The following is a 21,516-nucleotide window of genomic DNA, read 5'->3' on the forward strand; positions in this document are numbered from 1 at the left end:
ACAAAATACATCAACATTTTGCTGTAAATCAAGTAATTGTAGCGTCCTCAACCCAGGTTTTTATTATTCGAGTCAGGCTTTATATATCATACTAATTCGATATCCGGTCGTGAATTTGACGAGGGGAATAAAAGTTCAAGATACTGTAATCTAGGCGGATCAAATAAATTTAAAAAATATAATTTAGGATTTGTACAGTAACTATTTATAATTCATATTTATTTAATGTTAAGGCTTAATGTTCAATTCAATTCTTAGTTTAATGGCTTTTAGTTGTGCCATAGGGCACAGAAGGCTTAATGTTAATAATTCTTATGTTAAGTCAATGTCAAGCTAGCAGTTGACAATGTAATGTAATGTCAAGTGTCAACTTTGTTATTGAATTCAGAATTCTAAAAATATTCAATAATTTAATTGTTTTTTAATGATATTACTATATTATAAAATAATGAAAGCAATAATTCAACGTGTTATGAATGCAAATGTTTCTGGTAAATAAATTAATCTGTTAAGAAAATACTATTAATTTTAAATAAACATGGTATAGTAAGCTAGTAACAAACATTATTTTTTTACAGTAAATGGAGAAGTTGTAAGTAGTATAGGTCAAGGAGCTTGCATACTTATTGGTATTTGTAACAATGATAATTCAAAAGATATGGAATATATGTAAGTTTCATATACATAGTTCTATTTGTTCTAGTTATATTAAGATTCGGTCCTTAACAATATACAAATAAGAATTAAAAATAGTTACTGTATAATTCAACATCGTAAAATGGTGACAAGAATGATAGCAGCATTTCCCTGTTGAATTGCAATTCTGGTCCGCTGGGCAAAAAATGAACCAGCCCCTCTGTGACCAGTGCAAGCAATAAGGAGAGAGGTTAGACTTTTAATGAAGATATTTGCCCTACTACTTGGAGTCGTTGCACAAAATGGTTTTTACTTCTTTGATCATAAGCACATTTTAAAATTATGTATTTTAAAAAGACAACTAGGTACCCATATTACAATAAAATTGAATGATTTATTTCAGGGCTCGCAAAATATTGAGCATCAAGCTATTTGATGATGAAAATGAGAAAAAATGGAAGAAAAGCATAGTTGACAAAGATTTTGAAATTTTATGTGTCAGTCAATTCACCTTATACAACACGTGGAAGGTATTTCATAATGTTATATACAACAGTAAATAGTAAACATTTAATATTAACCTATTTTTGATATTTCAAAAACTAATGATACGATTCAATTTATGTCATTTATAGCCTTCTTCTTCCTTATAGTCACAGTTCCTTAGATTTGGTCTATAAACCATCTTGATAAATTATAAACATAATTAAAAGTCATCTCATATCATATCTCATAAAATCTTAAGTCTATATATGGAAAGATTTAATTCTTTTTAAAAAAATAGGTTTTTATTTTACCAAACATATTTTTTATATTATTAAATTTCCAATTTATTTTACTGACATTTTCAGGGCAATAAACCTGATTTTCACCATGCCATGCCTTCGCAAGAATCCAAAGAGTTTTATGATAAATTTATTGAATTATTAAGAAACAGTTACAAACCAGACAAAGTTAAAGGTAATTCAACTAGTATAAATATAGTCAACGGATTTATAGAACATACTTTTGTTTCAAAATAAAAATATAATGATTAAAAATACAATGTAATTGATTTTAGATGGTGTTTTTGGTGCATATATGCAAGTAGCGTTACAAAATGATGGACCAGTAACATTAGAAATTGAATCACCATTGCAGATTGAAAAAGGAAATAAGAAAACAAAACCACTAAAATCTGCGGAAGTAGAAGATAATGCTGATAGATAATCTATAATTTTAGTAGTATTCCAAAATAATTTATTAAAAATTACAATCAGTGTAATTGTTTTAATTGTAACCAATTTTTTTTTTTATTCTAATTAGAAGTTTGTTTTTGGTGTTCAATAAAAAAATTATCATTATTGTTTTTTGATCCAGGCATGATATCAAAATAGATTTGACAGAACAGAATTTGGTTTTTGTAAAGAAATTTTTACATTAGCAGCCCGTAAATGTCCCACTGCTGGGATAAAGGCCTCCTCTCCCTTTGAGGAGAAGGTTTGGAGCATATTCCACCACGCTGCTCCAATGCGGGTTGGCGGAATACACATGTGGCAGAATTTCGTTGAAATTAGACACATGCAGGTTTCCTCACGATGTTTTCCTTCACCGCCGAGCACGAGATGAATTATAAACACAAATTAAGCACATGAAATTTCAGTGGTGCCTGCCTGGGTTTGAACCCGAAATCATCGGTTAAGATGCACGCGTTCTAGCCACTGGGCCATCTCGGCTCATAAGAGAATGGTAACTCTAAATATATCTAACATATTCTTTATTCAACTTGGCTCCGAATTGAATTGTCTTGGCAATGAATATTCTACTAAGAAGAAACGGTAAGACTCTTGGTACTATTTTCCACATATTAAATTACATATAAATTAAATACAATTAATAATTAAAGCCTTATTATTTATTGTACACAAAAATTCACCAATACTAACTCCATGCTCTGCGAATGACTGAGTGACTAAAAAAATATGTTTATGGTTGTTACTTGAAAATATAAATTCATCTTACTATTTACTAGTTATTCAGACTGAGCAGCATATCAATTATTCTTATACCGAACCAATATAATAATAATAATAATCGCCCATTTCATATTAAATTCACCCACTCAGTAATCTTATTCGCCTGCTTAAGTATTTAATTTTATAAATGTTGAATGATTCATTATTATCGCCAGTTATTTTGTTTTTTCGCACACTCGGTAACAGCACTTATTTTTTTCTTGAAGGCGAAAAGTGAAACGAAACGAAACGAAAAATATACTGGTTGTATATCTTTTAACAAAAAAATATATTACACTTACATCATATATTTCCTCATGTCCAATAAAAAAGAATTAGAAATAGAATTCTTAAGAATTAAGAATTAGAATTCTTCTAAAATTGTTGTTACAAAATTGTGCTGCGGCCCCGTAATTCATCAATCTCGCCAAATTAATCAGTGCTGGTTGCGACGTTGTGCTTAATTGATCTGTGTCATTTTTCCACATACACAATACATAGGGGATGTGAGGTTTTCGCTTGGCATTTTTATCAGTAAGGTCCAACTGAGTAACGCCCGAAAAAGTGTCTACCGATATGTATTAAATAAGGAATCCATAAATTGCCGGAATGGCACTACTACTACTAGTGGCAGCTAGAGTATAATCTGAAAATCTGAAACTAACATTTATGAAACTGAAATTTATAAATTTCATTAGGTTTCATCCTTTTTAGGGTCCGACTTTCTTTCTCCAATCCCGTTTTTATTTATTTGTTCGCTCTTCAACATTCATCTAGCTCCAGCAGCGCCATCTGTATTTTTTACAATTGAGGAGGAAACTTTTGGTATACAAAGATTCGTCTCCTTAGTCTCTAACGCTCTACACTTAATCTGTACAAATATATTAAACGCAAAAGTATATCTGTCTGTTACCTCTTTACTCTTACCAATTGTCCAAAGGCTTGTCGTTGGCAAGATCTAAATTTTTGGGAATTAGCACAACCTGCCATTTTATTTTTAGTTAACTATTCCTTCACCTTTCTTAAGATGTGTTCCAATATATTATGATTTCCTTACTTCACAATTTCAGAGTTAAAAAAATACCGCATGTAAGGCTGTTTGCTGATGATAATAATAGAAAAACGATCCAAAAACTGTAACTGTATGGATAATCAGCTAGAGGATCTTATTATAATTCAATACACTATTTAGAATAGTTGACACCAGATTTTCACAAATCAATGAGTGGTGAGAAAAGTCAGGAGTTTTGCACAAATCTATATCTAACAAGGATCATCGCATTTTTGGTAACATCCTTATTATTTAATAATATTGTGTCATTGTTGTAGTAATTATAACCACGATTTATTTGTATTAATTTATCTATTTAAACCAGTTTCAGAAAGGTAAAATGCCCATGGAGGTCTCTTTCATGAGTGCTTGTGTCAAAAATTCTACCACCATCATTCGCTCCGGAAAGTTCCTTGAACCTCCTATAAATTCACGAAGGCATTATTAAATAACAACGTTTAAAAAATCAGTCCTCTCTAATACTCTCTTAGATTTCTGAGTAATTAATCCTGAGTCCCTTAAATTACTTTTTGATGTTTGTATTTAGTTATTTTGTTCATCTAAATGTAAATATATTAAATTTAATAAAATATTTGTAAGTAAACATATCATGTGTTCATAAAAACATACATAGGCAAATGTATGTTTTCTTTTTAAACTCTGTCTTTTAAGAATGAGGATTAAAAATTGAATTCCTACTGAGTATTATGTTTATTTAAAATAAGTACAATGTTAATTTTCGAAACAATCAATCTTCATAGTTTCTTCTCCATCCTGTCGCATACATTCCCGGTATAAATCGTGCATTATTGGTAAAATTAGAATCTGCAAATAATATCATTAAAGTAAAGATTTAAAACCTACTTGTCAAATATTTAAATAAAACACTACCTACTGGTTTTTTTTTTTCAATTATATCAGTACTTTGTACAAGCGTAATAAATAAAAATATTGCCATATAGAAAAAAATATTTGAATCCCTAAATGATTGTGTATATGTATTTGTAATAGGACAATATCTCATATATTTTTGATTTGTATTAATTATAGAATGATTGTAGAAAATTCCATGCCAAACTTCATCACGGAACAATGAACGTTTAAAAAAAACGAAATCATTTTTGTCGTTTCTTGGTATTATCGCATCATGTGATAGAGATGTCTTATGTCCAATTAAAAATTGTGCTCAATTACTTAATCAAAAATTATATTATGATTACAAAAAAATACAGGAATAAGGCATGGGAAGGAAAATGTAAAAACATAACATTAATAATTAAAAAAACTTTATTTTGAAATAGTGGTTATTATCTATTAACATGTTAAATTTAGGCCAGGTGTCAGCATCTTAGTGTTAGAATTATTAAACATTTTTACAAAGATGATATGCTAATTCTAAACGTCTGTTACATTTGATTCATAATTAGAATAATCGTCATATACGAACACAAAAACTACAAAGTATGGTCCTTTAAATCTGTTAACAGATAATCTACCAAGATTCAAAGACATTTACATTTAATCTAAACGAGTAGAAAATAAACTAAAAAAATGTATAAACAGACAAAATAAATGCATTCTATATACCATCTATTTTAAATTATGATAATGAAATTCAACAAACGAGATTAAGATCCTTAAATAGTGTCGAATAATACATAAGTTAATTTTATATTATATCAATTAGCCCGAGTGCCGCATGATTACTATTTCTATACTGTGAAATATAGATAATATAATCACTGTCTTTTCTTTTACACAAACACCTACACAAGTTCTCTGATTCTTTAAGAATTTTCACTTCATAACCAATCAAGGCACTATTCGTTTTGGTATATTGCTGATACGTATCCTCACTCCTAATTCTCAATATTTTGCGTAACATGCGCTTGCAAGTGATAGATTACAATTTTATGTACTTAAGTTAAGTTAGCGGGGGATTTAAATTATTGAACTCGAGACGTTGGCAACGCATAAATATTTGAGCCCAAAAATGATAACTAAAAATTCAAATCTCCGCACTAGTAATTTATGATTTTTATATCTATCGAAATGTTACTATTACAAAAATATCTATAATCTAATATACTAAATTATTCCAATAAAATGTTACTGGGACAGGCTAAGGATTTTATGAACAACATATACCCTTTCAATTTTAGTGGACGTAGATTTTATGTGCAAGTTACTTAACATCTCAAACTCTACATGATTTAGTTTATTAAAAAAAGTACAATAATGTCATATCAGCGAAATAAATGCGTCGTTTTGAACCGCAAACCAAACTACTTATCTTAAAGTTTAAATGGAAAATACGATTCTTATTAGAGCAATATCGGACAAAGAATATTAGTTATAATATCGTGGTCCATTTCATGTACGATGATTTTATTTTTTGTGTAAAATTATTAAAAAATGGTTGAACCTCGCTAAAAATTTAACCTTTTTCAAATTTAAGGACAATACAATTATTCTAATAAGAATCGCACAATAAAGTTATCAACGGCCAGTTGTTAATGCGGCAGTTGATATAGTTTTGGCCGCTGTGATTCTGTCAGGTATCAGTAGTCTACCAGAGTCCTGAAGAAAATCCGCCGGGAGGAACGCGATTGTGAAGAATGCTGCTGTTACCGTTTATCGACGTCACTGTGTTGATTTGACCGTTTAGAGACTTGTAGCCGTCGCCAGTGATCGGGTTGCCTTCTGTAAAATTATGCATAACCTTTATATAAAAAATCAATATGCACCTAAAATATTGGACACATTTAAAGCTTTAAAATGCAAAACAACATGTAAATTTTACCAATGTTTGGAGTATTTTGTTTTTTAGGAGAATCTTAAATCAATATATGAGTTTAATATTCGTTAATTAATTATTTGAAAAAAATGAACTTTTAAAATGCAATTCATGGCCGTTATAGCCATTTAAACTAATTTTACTACATAAATAAATCTTATAATTTTCAGGTGCTCTTATGTTAAAATAATATCTAACATTACTCCAAGAAAATAGTATCAACAAAAAAGGTATCGATTTAAATTTGAATACAATAATTATTAAATATCTATAATTAACAATGTAAAGTCATGCAGATTGGACACATTTAACATAGTTGTTAAAACAAATAAAAAATATATTGCACTTTAATAGACAAGTAGGTAAATAATCTATGCTAAAATACAAAAAATAATATACAAATTAAGATTAATGTCCTACTAAAAATACGTAATCATCTGTAAAAAAGAAAATAAAAACTGAAACAATAGATAAGATAAAATATGCGTGCAAAAATAAAAAAGAAACAGTCACTATAGATAGCATTACACTAATTTAAAAAACTAAGTACTAATCCTATTACATTGACAACGCGACAAGGCTAAATATTAGAAGACAATACCTAATTAAAACTACTAGTACCTAACAATTTCTAATTTACGAGTACATTAAAATTATCATAAACTATATCGTTTAGATCCAAAAAAGCAAATAATAATAAAGTTGAGTGCTTAATTAAAAGACTTGAAGGAATCGTCTCGATGTTCTTTTAAAACGTTAAGCATTCTGTACGTTGGTAGCATTGTGCAAATTGACCGACAAAATATCTTCTTCGGGATTAATTAATATTTTGCCAGATTAAACAGTGCCTTCGATGTCGAAATTAAGCACCCACCCATTTCTCTTCGGCGAACATAGTCTACATAGTACGTCTTATGATTGAAGTCCTCAGCATGCCGGTCGAGTTTAAAAAGGTATCCGGGAACATGTTTATGGAATATTGGAGGAAACCCACTTAAAGTACTAGGACCAGGCCCCGGTGTAGTTGGAAGTAATGTGACATCTGGAATTGGACCATCACGTTCATATTTGAAAAGAGTGGGAGGAGGGTCTAAATTAGAAATGAGGAAAGGATCTATTGGTCCATCTATAGTGGGTATCGGATTATATTTATAATCAAGTTGAGGACGTTCTCCTAGGGCTGAAGTCATGCCGACAAAGGCGTACGGTGGTAGAGGATGGTGAGGAATATAATGTTCTTGTGGCTCCAAATAGTGTTGAGCTGGAAATGGGGGCCAATGTTTATTGAGTACTAACTGTGGAGAAAGGGAATTCGAATCTATAATGGGATGAACTCTTTCAGGATCATCAGTTTGCAGCCCCAATAAGGTATAAGGAGTTTGACGAATATTTCGACAAGGTTTTGTAGTAGAATGAACATAATATTCAGCTGGAATAGGAGGGTATCCTCGAGTGTAATATCTATGAGTGGGTTGAGGTTCGAGGTATTCGAGCGGGTAGGTATTAGGGTTGTTTGGTGAGGCACCTCGCTGGCTGGCGGCCGGATGTCGGCGACGCGGAGGCGGCAAGACCACTCCGTCACCGGTCACCGGATTCCTCTTCGGTGGCGTGTATGATACTGACCATTTAGAACAAACGGTTTTCATTCGAACCAACGACAATATTAGATTACTAACAATTATAAAATTCACACATTAAGTCGATCAGACAAACAGCATTGCATATTCATATTTTAACCTACGTTTACTTAATAGCTAGACAGTCTAATGGTCTTTGGACGTTGTAACTAAATTAATAATCATTACTTATTTTGAATTATATATTAAACGTTTTAATATATAAATTAAAAAGTTAGTTATTGCAATTGCATCCATCACTGACCTATGAAATAATTGCAAAATTATTGTTTAAAGATGAATTAGAAATGTTTATTGTGAAACAAGCTATATTTTGATATATAAAAACCTACGAATTAAAGTGTCTGTGAGTATGATAGGTGAAATTTTGTTCCAAATAATATAATATGAGATTATATTATTCATAGGTTACGTTCAGAAGCCCTGAATTATTTTATAGTGCGTAAGTGCTATTAAACGTGAACTGAGCATTATATATCCGTAAAACCGTACAGTAGACACAAGGTCAATATATTTTTAAGCAAAACCTAGTGCATGCTCTGTGAGGAGTACGAACTTTTCGAAAGTGGAATGGAATTCTAATATTCATCAATATCATAAAGAGTATGAAATAAACATTTATATCTACCGATTTGAAATATTTAAAACATTTTATTTCTCTTTATTACAGGTAACGGGATTCTTGAAATTACAATGCGTGCTCTTATTTGTGATTACATATGTACAAGGCACGATTAAATAGCTCTACAATTCTATCTACGGGATGTGCTGTGCCGTTCACATTATCCAGTATAATATGGACTTTCATGACAAATATACAGAATTACGAATGCAATATATAGCATTGTTTAACATACACTTTAAGAGGAACAAATGTAAACCTACTAGACACCAAATAATTGCCTTTAGCTTAACGTTCAAACGAAGCACTCGAGTGGAAAAAAATAATAATATTATTATGAACGTTAGCATGTATTCATAGTGCATTATATTCTATTCCACATTCGTTTATTCCCAGCATAGCGATGCGATACGTGCTGGCGTGCCTACATCTTGATCGACTCACAGTGATCGGCGAGGTCCGTCTCACCTCGGCTGGGCGTGGAGTTCGCGCTACCGTTGATCTTAGGCGAATGCGCCGGACTGCCGTTCATTTCGCTATCACCGAACTGGATGTGGCTCCGAATCGTATCAGTTATCATTGGCGCGTTTCCAGAGTTGTTGGCTGCCTGAAAGAAAGAAATAATATTTCTCGTTTGTATATTATAATATCTAAAAAGTTTTATTTTTATTTAAAGGTATCAAAGTAACATTGACCTTTGATAGATGACTAACAAATAACATGTAATATTTGAACACTACGTAATGTATAACAGAATTTAAATTTACATTTATTTAATTTAATCTATGAATTGATGTAATGTGCAAATTATATGTAAACTAAAAACTCTGAAACTGAAAATGTTTAATTACTTGTCCAAAAAGCCTCGAGTGTGTGTCTCTTGGGCGGGTGGGCGTGTCCCTTACGACGCGCGAGCGGCTGGAACCGTTCTTGACGGGACTGCCGCCGTCTGTGCCATCAGTGCTGAAGATCTCGCCGATACAGCTCTTGGGAGCATTTGGAACTCTGCAAAGTAATAATAAATTTCTAACATAATTTAAATATTATAAGTTTTGTTTATTATGAAATTTATCTTTTATAGAATAGTTTTCTTTTTTGTATCATATAGGTATATATAGTAAGTATTGCAGTAGTACGTAGCAGTTTGCATTAAGTAAATAAGATCCCAAAAAAAATCGAGTGGATATTTGAGCCCTCCATAAAAACTATCTAATTACTGAAATTTTATACCTAGAATATTAATAGAAAAATTCGATATTGGTCACCCCACACCTGACTGGACAGTGGACACGCAAAGCCATTACCGGTTCATATGCATGAACTTACTTCCGTAGGGGGAACCTTCGTAGTCAATAAATATTACAAATGAATCGGTCAGTTCCAGTTAAAAACCCATAGAAGTTTTCGTGGGGGATACAGTTCATTGACATTATTTACAAAAAATACCAATCGATTAACAATAGACACCTTCAGCATCAATTTTATTAGTCATATAGCGTATTGTATAATCCATAAATTCATAACATAAACTAATTTACGTATAAATGATAATATTTCAATTCTTAAATATTTACTTGTCATCGAAAAGTTTTAATCAAACTCAAAATCATTTATTCAATTAGAAGCATTCCACTTACTTATTAATTGCCAAATTAAAAACTACCATCGGTTTGGAAAAGAAAATATACAGTACTATAACCTAAAAGAACTAGTGAAGATTATGGAAATGTTTACAAAATTTCAATATAACAAAACAACAGTCAAGAGGCGATCGTATAATTCCTAAAGAGTGCTTTTATCCACGAACTCACTAATTGCTAAATTTAAAGCCTTTTGCACACAACATGATATATTTTCAACTGCGCTTATTCCAATGGTCGCTTGTACATTTTTGTCTTTTTTTAAGCTTGTGTGCGTAACTGCGTATGTGTGAAAAATCGATATAAAGCATCGTGATACTATTACATTATTAATTCCATATATATTTTTAATCCATCCGTATTGTTTTATCAATCGTATAGAAAATAAAATAATTATAAATTACTGAAATAAGTATAGTATATTGGTTATACACACAGTTAATATACATATAAAAACTAACATAAAAAAACTTTATATGAAATTTTAGATTAAATTGTCTCTTTCTATATTTGACGATTGACAGCTATAATATTATAATTAGCCTCTAAATACAAAAATATATTTGAATTTTCTTCTCATCTTTAGTGTAAAGTTATTACTGACGATAATTTAAAGGTGAGCGTCTCGAAAGCAATATTCTAGAATAGATCATTACAAGTAAGCAAGTAACATCGATGCGGTGTGGGTGCAACTAATAAGCTCTCCGTGAACAGAAAACAGTCGATTATAAATCTAGACGCCTATTTAATGGGAGCTACTTGATCGCTAGATAGCAGAGTAGCGCAAATGTGTAGCTTAACTTGTAAGCGATTTCGTTTGAGGTAAAGCCTAAATAAATCTTAGTCAAATTTTGAAACGAAATAGAACATGAATTTAGCAACTGATTTATATAAAAAAAAAAAATATGTATTGTACTTGAATATTTACTAAATGTTTAACTATTGAGTGACCTAAACACCAAGCAACCAATCAACTTATATATGAATTGCTTACTAATCCTTTTACATATTAACTGCGTAGTTTATACATAAATCATAAATAATTTCAAATTCACTTTGTGTGTGTATTAAATTTAACGAACCATAACTAAACCAAAATGATTATTGTATTTAGAATCAGTTCAAGTTGAAGTTGTCAACTTGTCAGGTGAGTGATATACAAAGGAACAGTCAGTCAGTGAGCCAACTAGCAACCGGATCGCTGTGAAGTCAACTAGCAGAATCAATACCGCAGCGCTGCGGCTTCCGGTCCGACGCTATGCACCACTGCCTTCTGTGACAGCTCAAACCCGTAGTGGGTTTAGCACTACTTACAATTGAAAATAATTTATCAAAAACTTGAAATCCACTTTTGACACGTCAAGAGGATCATTTTAAAAAGAGTGAAACTGCGAAGCGCAATTAGTTATATAACAATATGATATAAAAACTAAAACCTTCCCCGAAACGCACTGCGTAATCTGGTATATTACGTTTATGTGAGAAAGTCATATCTATAGTAAATATATACAACACTTATAAATTCAAAAAAATTCAGTATCTATCTGGTACCTGTTTACATGACAGATATGCACAACAATGACAACGTAACTTAATGTCTGGATACTTAACAAAATATAGTTTATTACAAAAAAATCACTCTATTTGTTAATATAGAGAGACTTACACATATCAACAACAAGCTATATCATCTAAAAAAAGATTATTCTTCAAAGATTCTTTTGAGGTGTCGTAAACTTGAAATAATTTTAATATTACAATGTATTCGGTATCAGAACTATTAACTATGTTTCAGACACTATCAACAAACAGATACCTATAAAATATCAATTTATGAGTGAAATTATCCGACATTTAATTTAAGCTCGGCACGATGGTTACTGTCTACGTAGGCGTGCTATTGAGTGCCCCCTGCCTCGGTACAATAAATAAAGGGCAATTCACCGTCGACGCAGAGGGTTGTGTACTTGCATACAACATACGTAATGCATTTACCGAGCCTTACACTATACCCACGCATCAGTGTGCCGCCTCAGGAAATTACAATCGCCCGATCCTACAATAGGTACGTTAATGTATTGAATAATTATAAATACAAGTTACATAGAAGCTGCGATAGCCTAGTGGCTAAGCACGTTATTGTTTGCCGAAGATTGCTGATTCAAACCCGGACAAGTACCGCTAAATTGTTATGTGCTTGATTTGTATTTAAACTTGATAATTCATCTCGTGCGATCGGCGAAGATATCTATCTATCAACCAATCCGCATTGGAAATAAGCCACAAGCATTTAAGAGATCGCGACCTTGCTCGATTGGGTGTTACGAAAAAAAAGCCGCACGGTAGTCTCACATCCACTATTGCAGAGAAAAGTGGCACAGGTCCGTTCAGCACTTCTCGTTCTCGCACTGGTTTATAAGGTGACAGAGAGATTACATCGCGATTTGCGCGTATTGATTACGCAAAAAAAAATACGCATAAATAAGCCAAAGTTAGAATTGTGTTACTTTATATTTCGATGTAAATAAAAAACCCTTAGATATATGTATGTATATCTTACGAATAAAAATTAATAACAACAAAATCAGGGGGTACATTTACACTATGTATATTATTTTATTTTATTACTTTTAGTTGGATTTTTTGTTAAACGAACTCCCGAAACGAAACCTTAACTCACGCTTAGCGCAACAGTTTAACATTATCGACTGCTACTTATAAGTTTTATTTAATAAATCTTATATAATTTTTACAAATGAAAATATAATAACTTTAATAGAAAGTAATTCTGAAGTTGTGGTAGGAACCAATCATATGAAAAACCATTTTGCGCGTGCGGTGGCAGAGAGTGCATCGCGTAAATTATACGTCATCACACTAACCGCGCAATATCCTCGCTTCGAAGATTGATGTAATAGCAGGCGATTGAAAAATCAACCAAATGTAACAATGATTGTAACTCTAAAAGACTATGATACAATTCTTGATTGACTTCATTTTAAAATTTGTTTTTTACTTTGACATTATTCAGATATATTCAGAGTACATATATTTCATTATAATTTCGAAGATTTTTAAATCTATCTGTATGAATTAAAATGAAATGTTTGTCCAACAATGTAAATCTTTTATGTAAACCCTTATACTGCTCGTGCAAAGCCGAGAAGAATACCTAGCAAAAGAATAATATTATCTCGCTGGTTTAAAATTGATCATATAAAATCACTGAAATTAAATGTTTAGCTCTAAAACAAAGTACTGCTATAATTTACTTGTAAACATATTAAACATGATTACATAAACAGTGAAACTGGGCGGAAATAAAAATGTTGTATATATAATTACGTTACACTACATAAACCTTAATAACGGCACACTTTAAAATTGCTAGGGCCAGTCCTATAATTATTCGTAGTAAGAAAGCGTGTGAGAGCAAATATCATGGTTTTGTAATACAAATATCAGCCGCAATAGTGTATGCGCCACACGCGATGAATTAAGATAGCGCCGAGGGTGATACTGAAATAGACATCTGTCAAAAAAAAAACTGAAAACAAAAGCCGGAAGACAATTATGTTTTGTTTGAAAATATTGGATTGTCTAAATATTGTATAAATCACACATTTGCTGCGTTATTAACAGAAAATTATCTTAGCTGTAGATTATATTTTAATTTATATTAGTAAAAGGAGAGACATTTTTGGTAGTTATACAAGTAGCAGTGCGTTTTATAGAAGTTTTTTAGTATATAATACATGACAACGTCTCCCAACGATTTTGCGTCTATAAGTATTTAACTAAGACTTAATTAAATGCACAACGCTTCTAATTCAAACAACGAAAGAAAGTTACCGTAAAACTTAACAAATCGAAACAACATAGGTATTCGTACCGACATTTCGCCAATTTCTAGATCAATCAAGGCAACATTAAAATAGAATTAACGGATAATTATCACGTCAATAGGCGACTGTAAATGTTTTTCTCTGATGACGACGAAGATAACGTCGCATGTTCAGCGATTCACTACAAATGTATGGCGGGCATTTAACGTAACATCGTCTAGTGATTTATATGATAGTATATAGGATTTATTATCATTAGCGTACATAATTTTCAGCGCGTATGCCATACATCACTTTATAATTACTCATCGTAATTCAATCGAAGAGAATACGAAAATAAATGAGATAGAGAAAATATTGTTGTAATAGTAATGTCTTTCGCTTGTTACATTATTCATATTTATTTGGTACAAAGGCGGACTAAGTTTATAACGTGTTAATATATTATAAATTATTATTACGAGAACGACTTTTTGTAACCAATTTAATTTCTAGAGAGCTGGGTAGGTCATGAAGATCTTATTAAAAGATTCCAGAACCAATAATAACTAATATATCTTTTCATATTTTTACAACATATTATATATATTTTTTTATTAACACATATTTCACAATTAAAACTAAACTTATAACATCAAACTACTAAATTGTAATATATAATTAGTCAACATTTTTTGCTTCATAATTCATAACTGTACGGTAAAATACGACCAGAATTCCTAACGCCTTATAATATTAGTAATAAGGGCTTAATTTTCATAAAATTCCATTACAACCTGCTGTTACCAGCACAGTAATGATATCCATGGTAATGAGAGACCGCGTAACTTTATCATATGTGGAACGACAGGAGAAATTGCTTTTAGTTTTCGAACGAAAGGCGATACATTAAGATAAAGAGAGCAAAGATTACAAACTTTCACGAAGTTTCACGATTTAAAACAACTTAAAACAAATATAATACTAAAAAGATCACGTCATGTTTTCATAGCAATTATTTTATGAAAACATGACATTTACAATATTTACAATTTAGAATTAAGTGTTACAAGATAATCTATTCTAACAAGAAATTTCTTTACACGTTTGTTTTGTTATGCAAATGTATTTCATTACAATAATCCAATTACGTAGCTCACAAAACGGTTAGGGTTAGCAAAACATTGTATCAAATATTATATCCATTTAATTTGATACGTATTCAAAAGTATAATTAAGTTAAGTTTATATTGGGCAATACATATATATTTTATTTCATCTCTATTGGTGAGTACCAAGAAATAAAAAAATAAAAAGTTCATTAGCGTAATTTATATGAATATAGAAACTTTTATGACAAACTGCTATATTATGAGAACAAGAGTAAGCCTCGCCATTCAGAGGCGTTAGCACCAGACGTCTAGAGAACAAAGAAAAATAGCAGACTGTTAAAACATTTCTTTTTTCTTTAATTTAGCACTTTATTCATCTCGGTGATGAATAAAAATGTATGAGATGCCTAAAGAGAATAAATACATTTTATCGTATATTAATTGTATACATTTATCCATGAAACAATAAATAAACTGAAATTAAATAAGTCTCGGATAATTTTGCTGGCCGTACAACAAAGTTTGTAGGAACGTGAATCGTAAATAATAAACAAGTCAATTTACATCGGCGATTCGACGAGCGAAACGCGGTCATGTAATGTGCTTACTCGGATCTATTCAATTAGGCATTGATAAATTGAACCTAAAGGTCTTCTTTTTAATGTGTCTCTGTTATTCTACAGATAAATTTATCCGGTATTATTAGGAGAGATATGTATGTAACGCTTTAAGAATTATTAAACGGAGAAATACTAGGAGAACATGAGTTGTAAGTAGTGAATTTGCAAAATCGATTGCCAGTGATATTTTATTACAATACAATTGAATTAAAAAGAAAAAATAAAAGGCTGAATACTTTGCATGGTTGAACGCGGTAATTTTAAGAATTTCCAGCCAGATTTAAAACAACATTTTTGAGCTACATGAAACTTTATTTAATAAGATTTATGATATATTTTATTTTATGTGGAAATTCACATTACAGCTATATATGTCAAATTGTACTGGTTAATGTTACTGTACGGTATTTAATACATAGATTCATCGTAAATATGTGGTGGTTAAGTGGTTTCCAAACTTTTATTACAAAAAATAAAACATTTACGAAATAACAACTAAATATATATATATATACATACATACTTATTTATTTTCATAAAATCATTATGAAAAATAACTAAGATGATACGATCAAGCTACAGAAGTCATTACTATTACACTAGACGTTTTATGATTGCACGTTTTTTACTCATCAAATTTTTGATCAAAGAAAGTGCCCAAAGTATTGTATATGGTTACACCTTTATTTAGTTGGGAAATTAGAAATCGACACGGAAATGATAGGTAATAGTCATTTTATAATTGAACAATCTCTGCTCGACTGTGTGTGAGGAACGGATCCAACAACGACGGCGCTAGTCAGATAAGACAAAAAACAAATTGGATGAAATTACGCGTACAACGACGAAACGTAGTCGCTTCTTGTCATGCACGGACTATTTTTACACACACAGAAATAATATTTTCTTATATGAAAAATATTTACGTCAGAAATATTTAATAATCTATGTATGATTATATAGACAATAAAAAGGGGAGTTAGTCTTCCTTAATTTTCATAAAATATAATTCTTAACAATAAAATTTTAATCAGTAAAGATAATACATGATAACTTCTGAATGTAATCTAACTGGGTGGATTTAATTTACCTTATTACACTTAATTAAATCTTACAAAAAGACGACTCATCATTCAAACTTTTTTACATAATCAGTGATGACAAAAAGTTAGATTTTTTTAAGTCGAATCGTAAAGAATGTCTTACTTAATATGAATGCAAATTAAATATTCAATTCGATATTTGAAATAAAAAATATTACCATTTATAATGACGGTCAGTGTGTAGCAGGCTTTAAATACTGCATACATATGTATGTAATTAGTATGATCCGAAAATTTCTCGACGTTGCTTTTTAGTGTATCATTAAGTTGTCGTTCCGTGACTACAGATATACAATCGTTGATTGCAACGCATTTCATCATCATTTTTTTCTATTTATCGTGATAAATTTACTTTTATTATGGTTTTCTATTCTATACAATGCAAGTAGATACAATAATCTATATTTAAATAGGTAAAGATAAAAAAGTTCCGTACCTTTTTTAACCTTTTTTTTTTATCAAACGATTTATATAGACAGCTATTGACGAGACCAAGTGCTATCAATAAAAATACAGTATAATAAAAATTTACGCTATATGCCACTTCCTCTAGCTTTTGACGTGAACGCTTGGAACTTATTCCACCACACTCTAATGCGGGTTCATTCGACGAAATTTCAGTGAAATTAGACACATGCAGTTTCCTCATATCATATTCTCACCGCCAACACACACGTACGAGATAAATTATAAGCAAAAAATGAACACATGAAAATTCTGCGGTGCTTGCCTGTTTTAGAACCCGAAACCATAGTAAAATTTCTAAGCATTTAATTTTAACCAAGGTAACAAACTTAATTTACAAAATGGTTCTATAAACGACCGGCCTAGAGTCATTAATAAACATCAAGGTTATGCTATTATTTCCCAGTCATGAAAGGTATTTTTTTTTTCGTGTTCTAACACTCAGTGTATAAAACATTTAATAACTATTTGTACTAAATGAATGAAATAGTGAAAAAAGCTGCAATTAAAAGCTTTAATATATATATATTTTTTACAATACAAAAACCACTATAGGTTTCGATGGATATTTCTGAATTTCCTAAATGTTGTTAAAATATTTATACAGAGCCAATCCTTACTAATATTACAAAACCGAAATTTTGGAAGTTTTGTTACTCAAAAAAAACTACTGAATGGATTTTAATGAAACCTTACAATCTCTAAAACGCGAGCGAATTAATACCAGTTTGATATATGTTGTCCTCTTAACCATTACTTAAGGAGAAAATAAAACATCAAATACATGAAATATGTATACATGTAATAAAATCTACGAGGAATTTTGAAAGCCACTTTATAAGTAACCGAGTTGGGGCATACCATTATAATATTAACAAAGCTTTCCTTGTTCGTGTACACATTCTTTCCACTTTCTATAGGGTTGTCTAATATAACCTAACCTAGCTTTTTAACTTTTTATCGCAAAGTATGTTCCGGCTGTTATTACTTAGATATAAATAAATGACGTACAAATTGATTGCATATCCATTAAAAACAGTTTCTTTTATAAAATTAACAAAACGTAGTTAGCTTTATTTAAGTTAGTGGTAACCCTAGATTACAAACTAATTAACGTCATTTAGTAACTCGAATTAGAACCAACATTCACGTCTAAAGGAATTATGTATATATATAAAGAAAAATACGCCTACTAACAAAGTCGTAAATGTACGAGCACTGTGTACTGCACGGGTAGTTTTCTTTACGTACTTGTCTGTATAAAAAACGTGTCTTAAAAAAAACGGTTAAACTCGGGCTTTTAAAATGCATTAGGATTTTCTCCGACTAACGAGGTCACGAAGTAAAGATCTTTAAAACGTGAGATAAAAACGTGCTTATGAATAATGTCCATACTTTGTGAGGGTTTTGATGCGAAAATATCATGTTATTGTGTTTGTTTTACGCATTATTTTTTAATTATGGCGTTACAAAAGAGTTTATTAATGAAATCAAAAAATAGTAGTTTATTCCAGTTCCATTTTAAAAACATAGTACGTTTTTATGGTTAAACACAAATAAGTACACTTATGTTCGTATCTGAGCATTAACAAACTTTGGCCATAAATTTAACTTATAAAGTATTCAACATACACGATCTAGGCTACAAGAACATCGATTTGGACAACTTGACAAGGAATAACAATTTCTCTATCAGCCTTTAGTCATTTGTAGTTCTACTTTAGGCACGAAATGCGGTCGTTGCCCTCAGCGCTCGTCTGGTAAGCGTCTACGACCTTCCCCTACTGCGTAACGTTAAAAAATATCCATATTTAATGTACACTGAATATTAATCACGTCCAATAAATCAGAAGCCTCATAGAAAATAAGCATTGTATAGCGATCTAGGCGATTGAAGCATAGCGTACATATAAAATATGTAGTACTACAAACTCTGAATAAACAAGTCTGCGTCAGAATCGATAAAATCTCGTATCGATCAAGGCGTTTCGTTCCTCCGACGTTAGATCGCGATCGGGGAGAAATCGATATCTATCCGCGAATTATTGTTGAATTGTAGATAAGATCGTGATTTCGCGCACGGCACAGATAATAAAATTTATAAGAGCATAGGCGTACACGAACTCGTCTAATTGATGCTTTTCAGTTACGGATTTCTCATAAATCAATGAACAAAATGTATGGAATACATTTTTACATGAGAACTTTTAATTGAGTTATTATTAGTTGTATGCTTGAATCAATAAAGTTGAACTGGCGGTCGGCCAGGACCAGCCAGACTGAGGTTGTCAGCAGTTTTAGTAAACACGTAGCTTGTGGCTTATATTGTGTAGTAGGTATTTACGGGAAATTATTACTGATTTTACTTAGAAATTAAATTATTTAAATATATAAGTTTTTAATAGTCGTGGAAATTTAGTATATGTATTAAATATATTATTAATCATAAATCGCATTTTATTTGTCCGCAAAATAAAATACAAACTATCGGCATAAGCAATTAAAGTAAATTAAAGTAAACTAAGAACGTTCGGCAATAAGTTCAGTAAACGAACGCGTAGGCTGTTGACTCATCGTAGTTTACGGACAAACTGACAACGGACAATATACTTAGTAAATAATGGACGATGTAGTCAAAGAGCTTCTAAGTGCCATTAATAAATACAAAAGGTAAACGCATTTATATAATGAACGAACTAAACCATTCCGAAAGCGTTCCACAGATATTTAATTAAATATATCTTATTAGCATAACATGTGTGTTATTATTTTATTAATAAAAAAAAACGAGTAATCGTATCAAACACTTTGGAAAAGTCATTACTTTCAAATTCACCTTAATTGTTTCCGCAACTTCTGTCAATATACGATTTAATGACCAAAATATGTACATATTTATTAATATTTTTTTATAATCTAAATATTTGTATATTCCGAAAAATATATTTGGATACCTTTCGATTACAAAGCGATTCAATTTCTATTTCATCCGTCGTATCGATAACGACACTAATTGATATAGTTGTTCCGTTAACGGACTATTAATTTAATTGCTTGCTTGTCATATGGGGGCTTACAAAATAGAAACGAACGCGCACTCGCCGACTGTCAAAATTATAACTAAATAGAAAGACGAAGACTAAATTATCTCATTTACATCCGCATCGGATTAGCTACTTATTAGCTATGAGGTGTTGTCATATTGAAAAATCAATTATAAACTATTAGTTAAATGAATATTTTAATGTGGCTCTAGATATACCTATTAATATAATTCGGCAATTTAGAAGAAGATTCGGCCGAATACGAGTAAGCCGGTCAGATATACCGACTATAAATATGCAACTTATACACAAATAGAAAATGGATTCGCGTATATTCTAAGCAGATTTAGGCAGACAAATCGAAGCAAATAGTGTTGTGTTAATTAGACGAGAACTATATTGTTTTTAAAGATATACTTAAAATAACTACATACATTGCATTAAAATCCATTTTCTGTTTTTGCTGTTAAAAGTAAAAAGGCCGTCTTATTCCAGAAAATTTTATGTATTCAAATTATATTTATTTAATACGTCTCAATTTAATAGAAACATTATTATCTTCAGAGAAGATTAGCTATGTGTGAGAACTTCTACAATCAATGCAAGGCATAGCGAGGTAATTCAATACTACCAGCAATAATTCTTGCAGTTACACGTCCCTTCGCTAGAGTTACCACGAATTGAGATCATTTTGGATAAATCTGGTTTTGAAATATTAGTACTTCGTAGAAACAGTCGGTAAATGTGAGTTTTACACAGTATACTTGCTTGACTAATAAGGTTTGGAATTTGATGCTTAAACCGTTGCCTATTTTAATGTAGATACATATACCATTTGTTGACCACCCCGAATGCAAATATGTTTTTTTATGATATTTGGAAAAATGATTAGTTCAAAATATAGCAAGATTAGTTAAAAAAAAATAACGTCGGTAAGAGTTTTTCGACTATTAAATTAATATTATAAGACA

The 21,516-nt window shown here is 30.9% G+C and overlaps 2 protein-coding genes across 5 annotated transcripts in view; one reads left to right on the forward strand and one right to left on the reverse strand.

Annotated features, from left to right (window-relative positions):
* The first annotated feature begins 347 nt into the window (after window positions 1-347).
* Window positions 348-1,895, forward strand: LOC125071397 (D-aminoacyl-tRNA deacylase). The gene is made up of 5 exons (XM_047681622.1): window positions 348-491; window positions 579-669; window positions 1,040-1,166; window positions 1,488-1,596; window positions 1,697-1,895. The coding sequence occupies exons 1-5, from the start codon at window positions 425-427 to the stop codon at window positions 1,843-1,845; spliced, it is 543 nt and encodes a 180-aa protein (XP_047537578.1). The 5' UTR covers window positions 348-424; the 3' UTR covers window positions 1,846-1,895.
* A 3,055-nt stretch (window positions 1,896-4,950) lies between these two features.
* Window positions 4,951-21,516, reverse strand: part of LOC125071418 (microtubule-associated protein Jupiter) — a 111,273-nt gene continuing 94,707 nt past the window's right edge. For 2 of the 4 annotated variants that reach the window (XM_047681658.1, XM_047681660.1), the window contains 4 exons: window positions 9,589-9,742; window positions 9,206-9,344; window positions 8,004-8,096; window positions 4,951-6,384 (listed from right to left, as the gene is read on the reverse strand). In XM_047681658.1, the coding sequence (XP_047537614.1) occupies window positions 6,251-6,384; window positions 8,004-8,096; window positions 9,206-9,344; window positions 9,589-9,742 (520 nt within the window). In that variant the 3' untranslated portion in view covers window positions 4,951-6,250. Of the gene's footprint in view, window positions 6,385-8,003; window positions 8,097-9,181; window positions 9,345-9,588; window positions 9,743-21,516 lie in introns of all 4 variants that reach the window. The other 2 variants (XM_047681661.1, XM_047681659.1) reach the window with 2 other exon arrangements.

This window comes from Vanessa atalanta, chromosome 19 (genome assembly GCF_905147765.1).
Source record: "Vanessa atalanta chromosome 19, ilVanAtal1.2, whole genome shotgun sequence".
Classification (NCBI taxonomy): Eukaryota; Metazoa; Arthropoda; class Insecta; order Lepidoptera; family Nymphalidae; genus Vanessa; species Vanessa atalanta.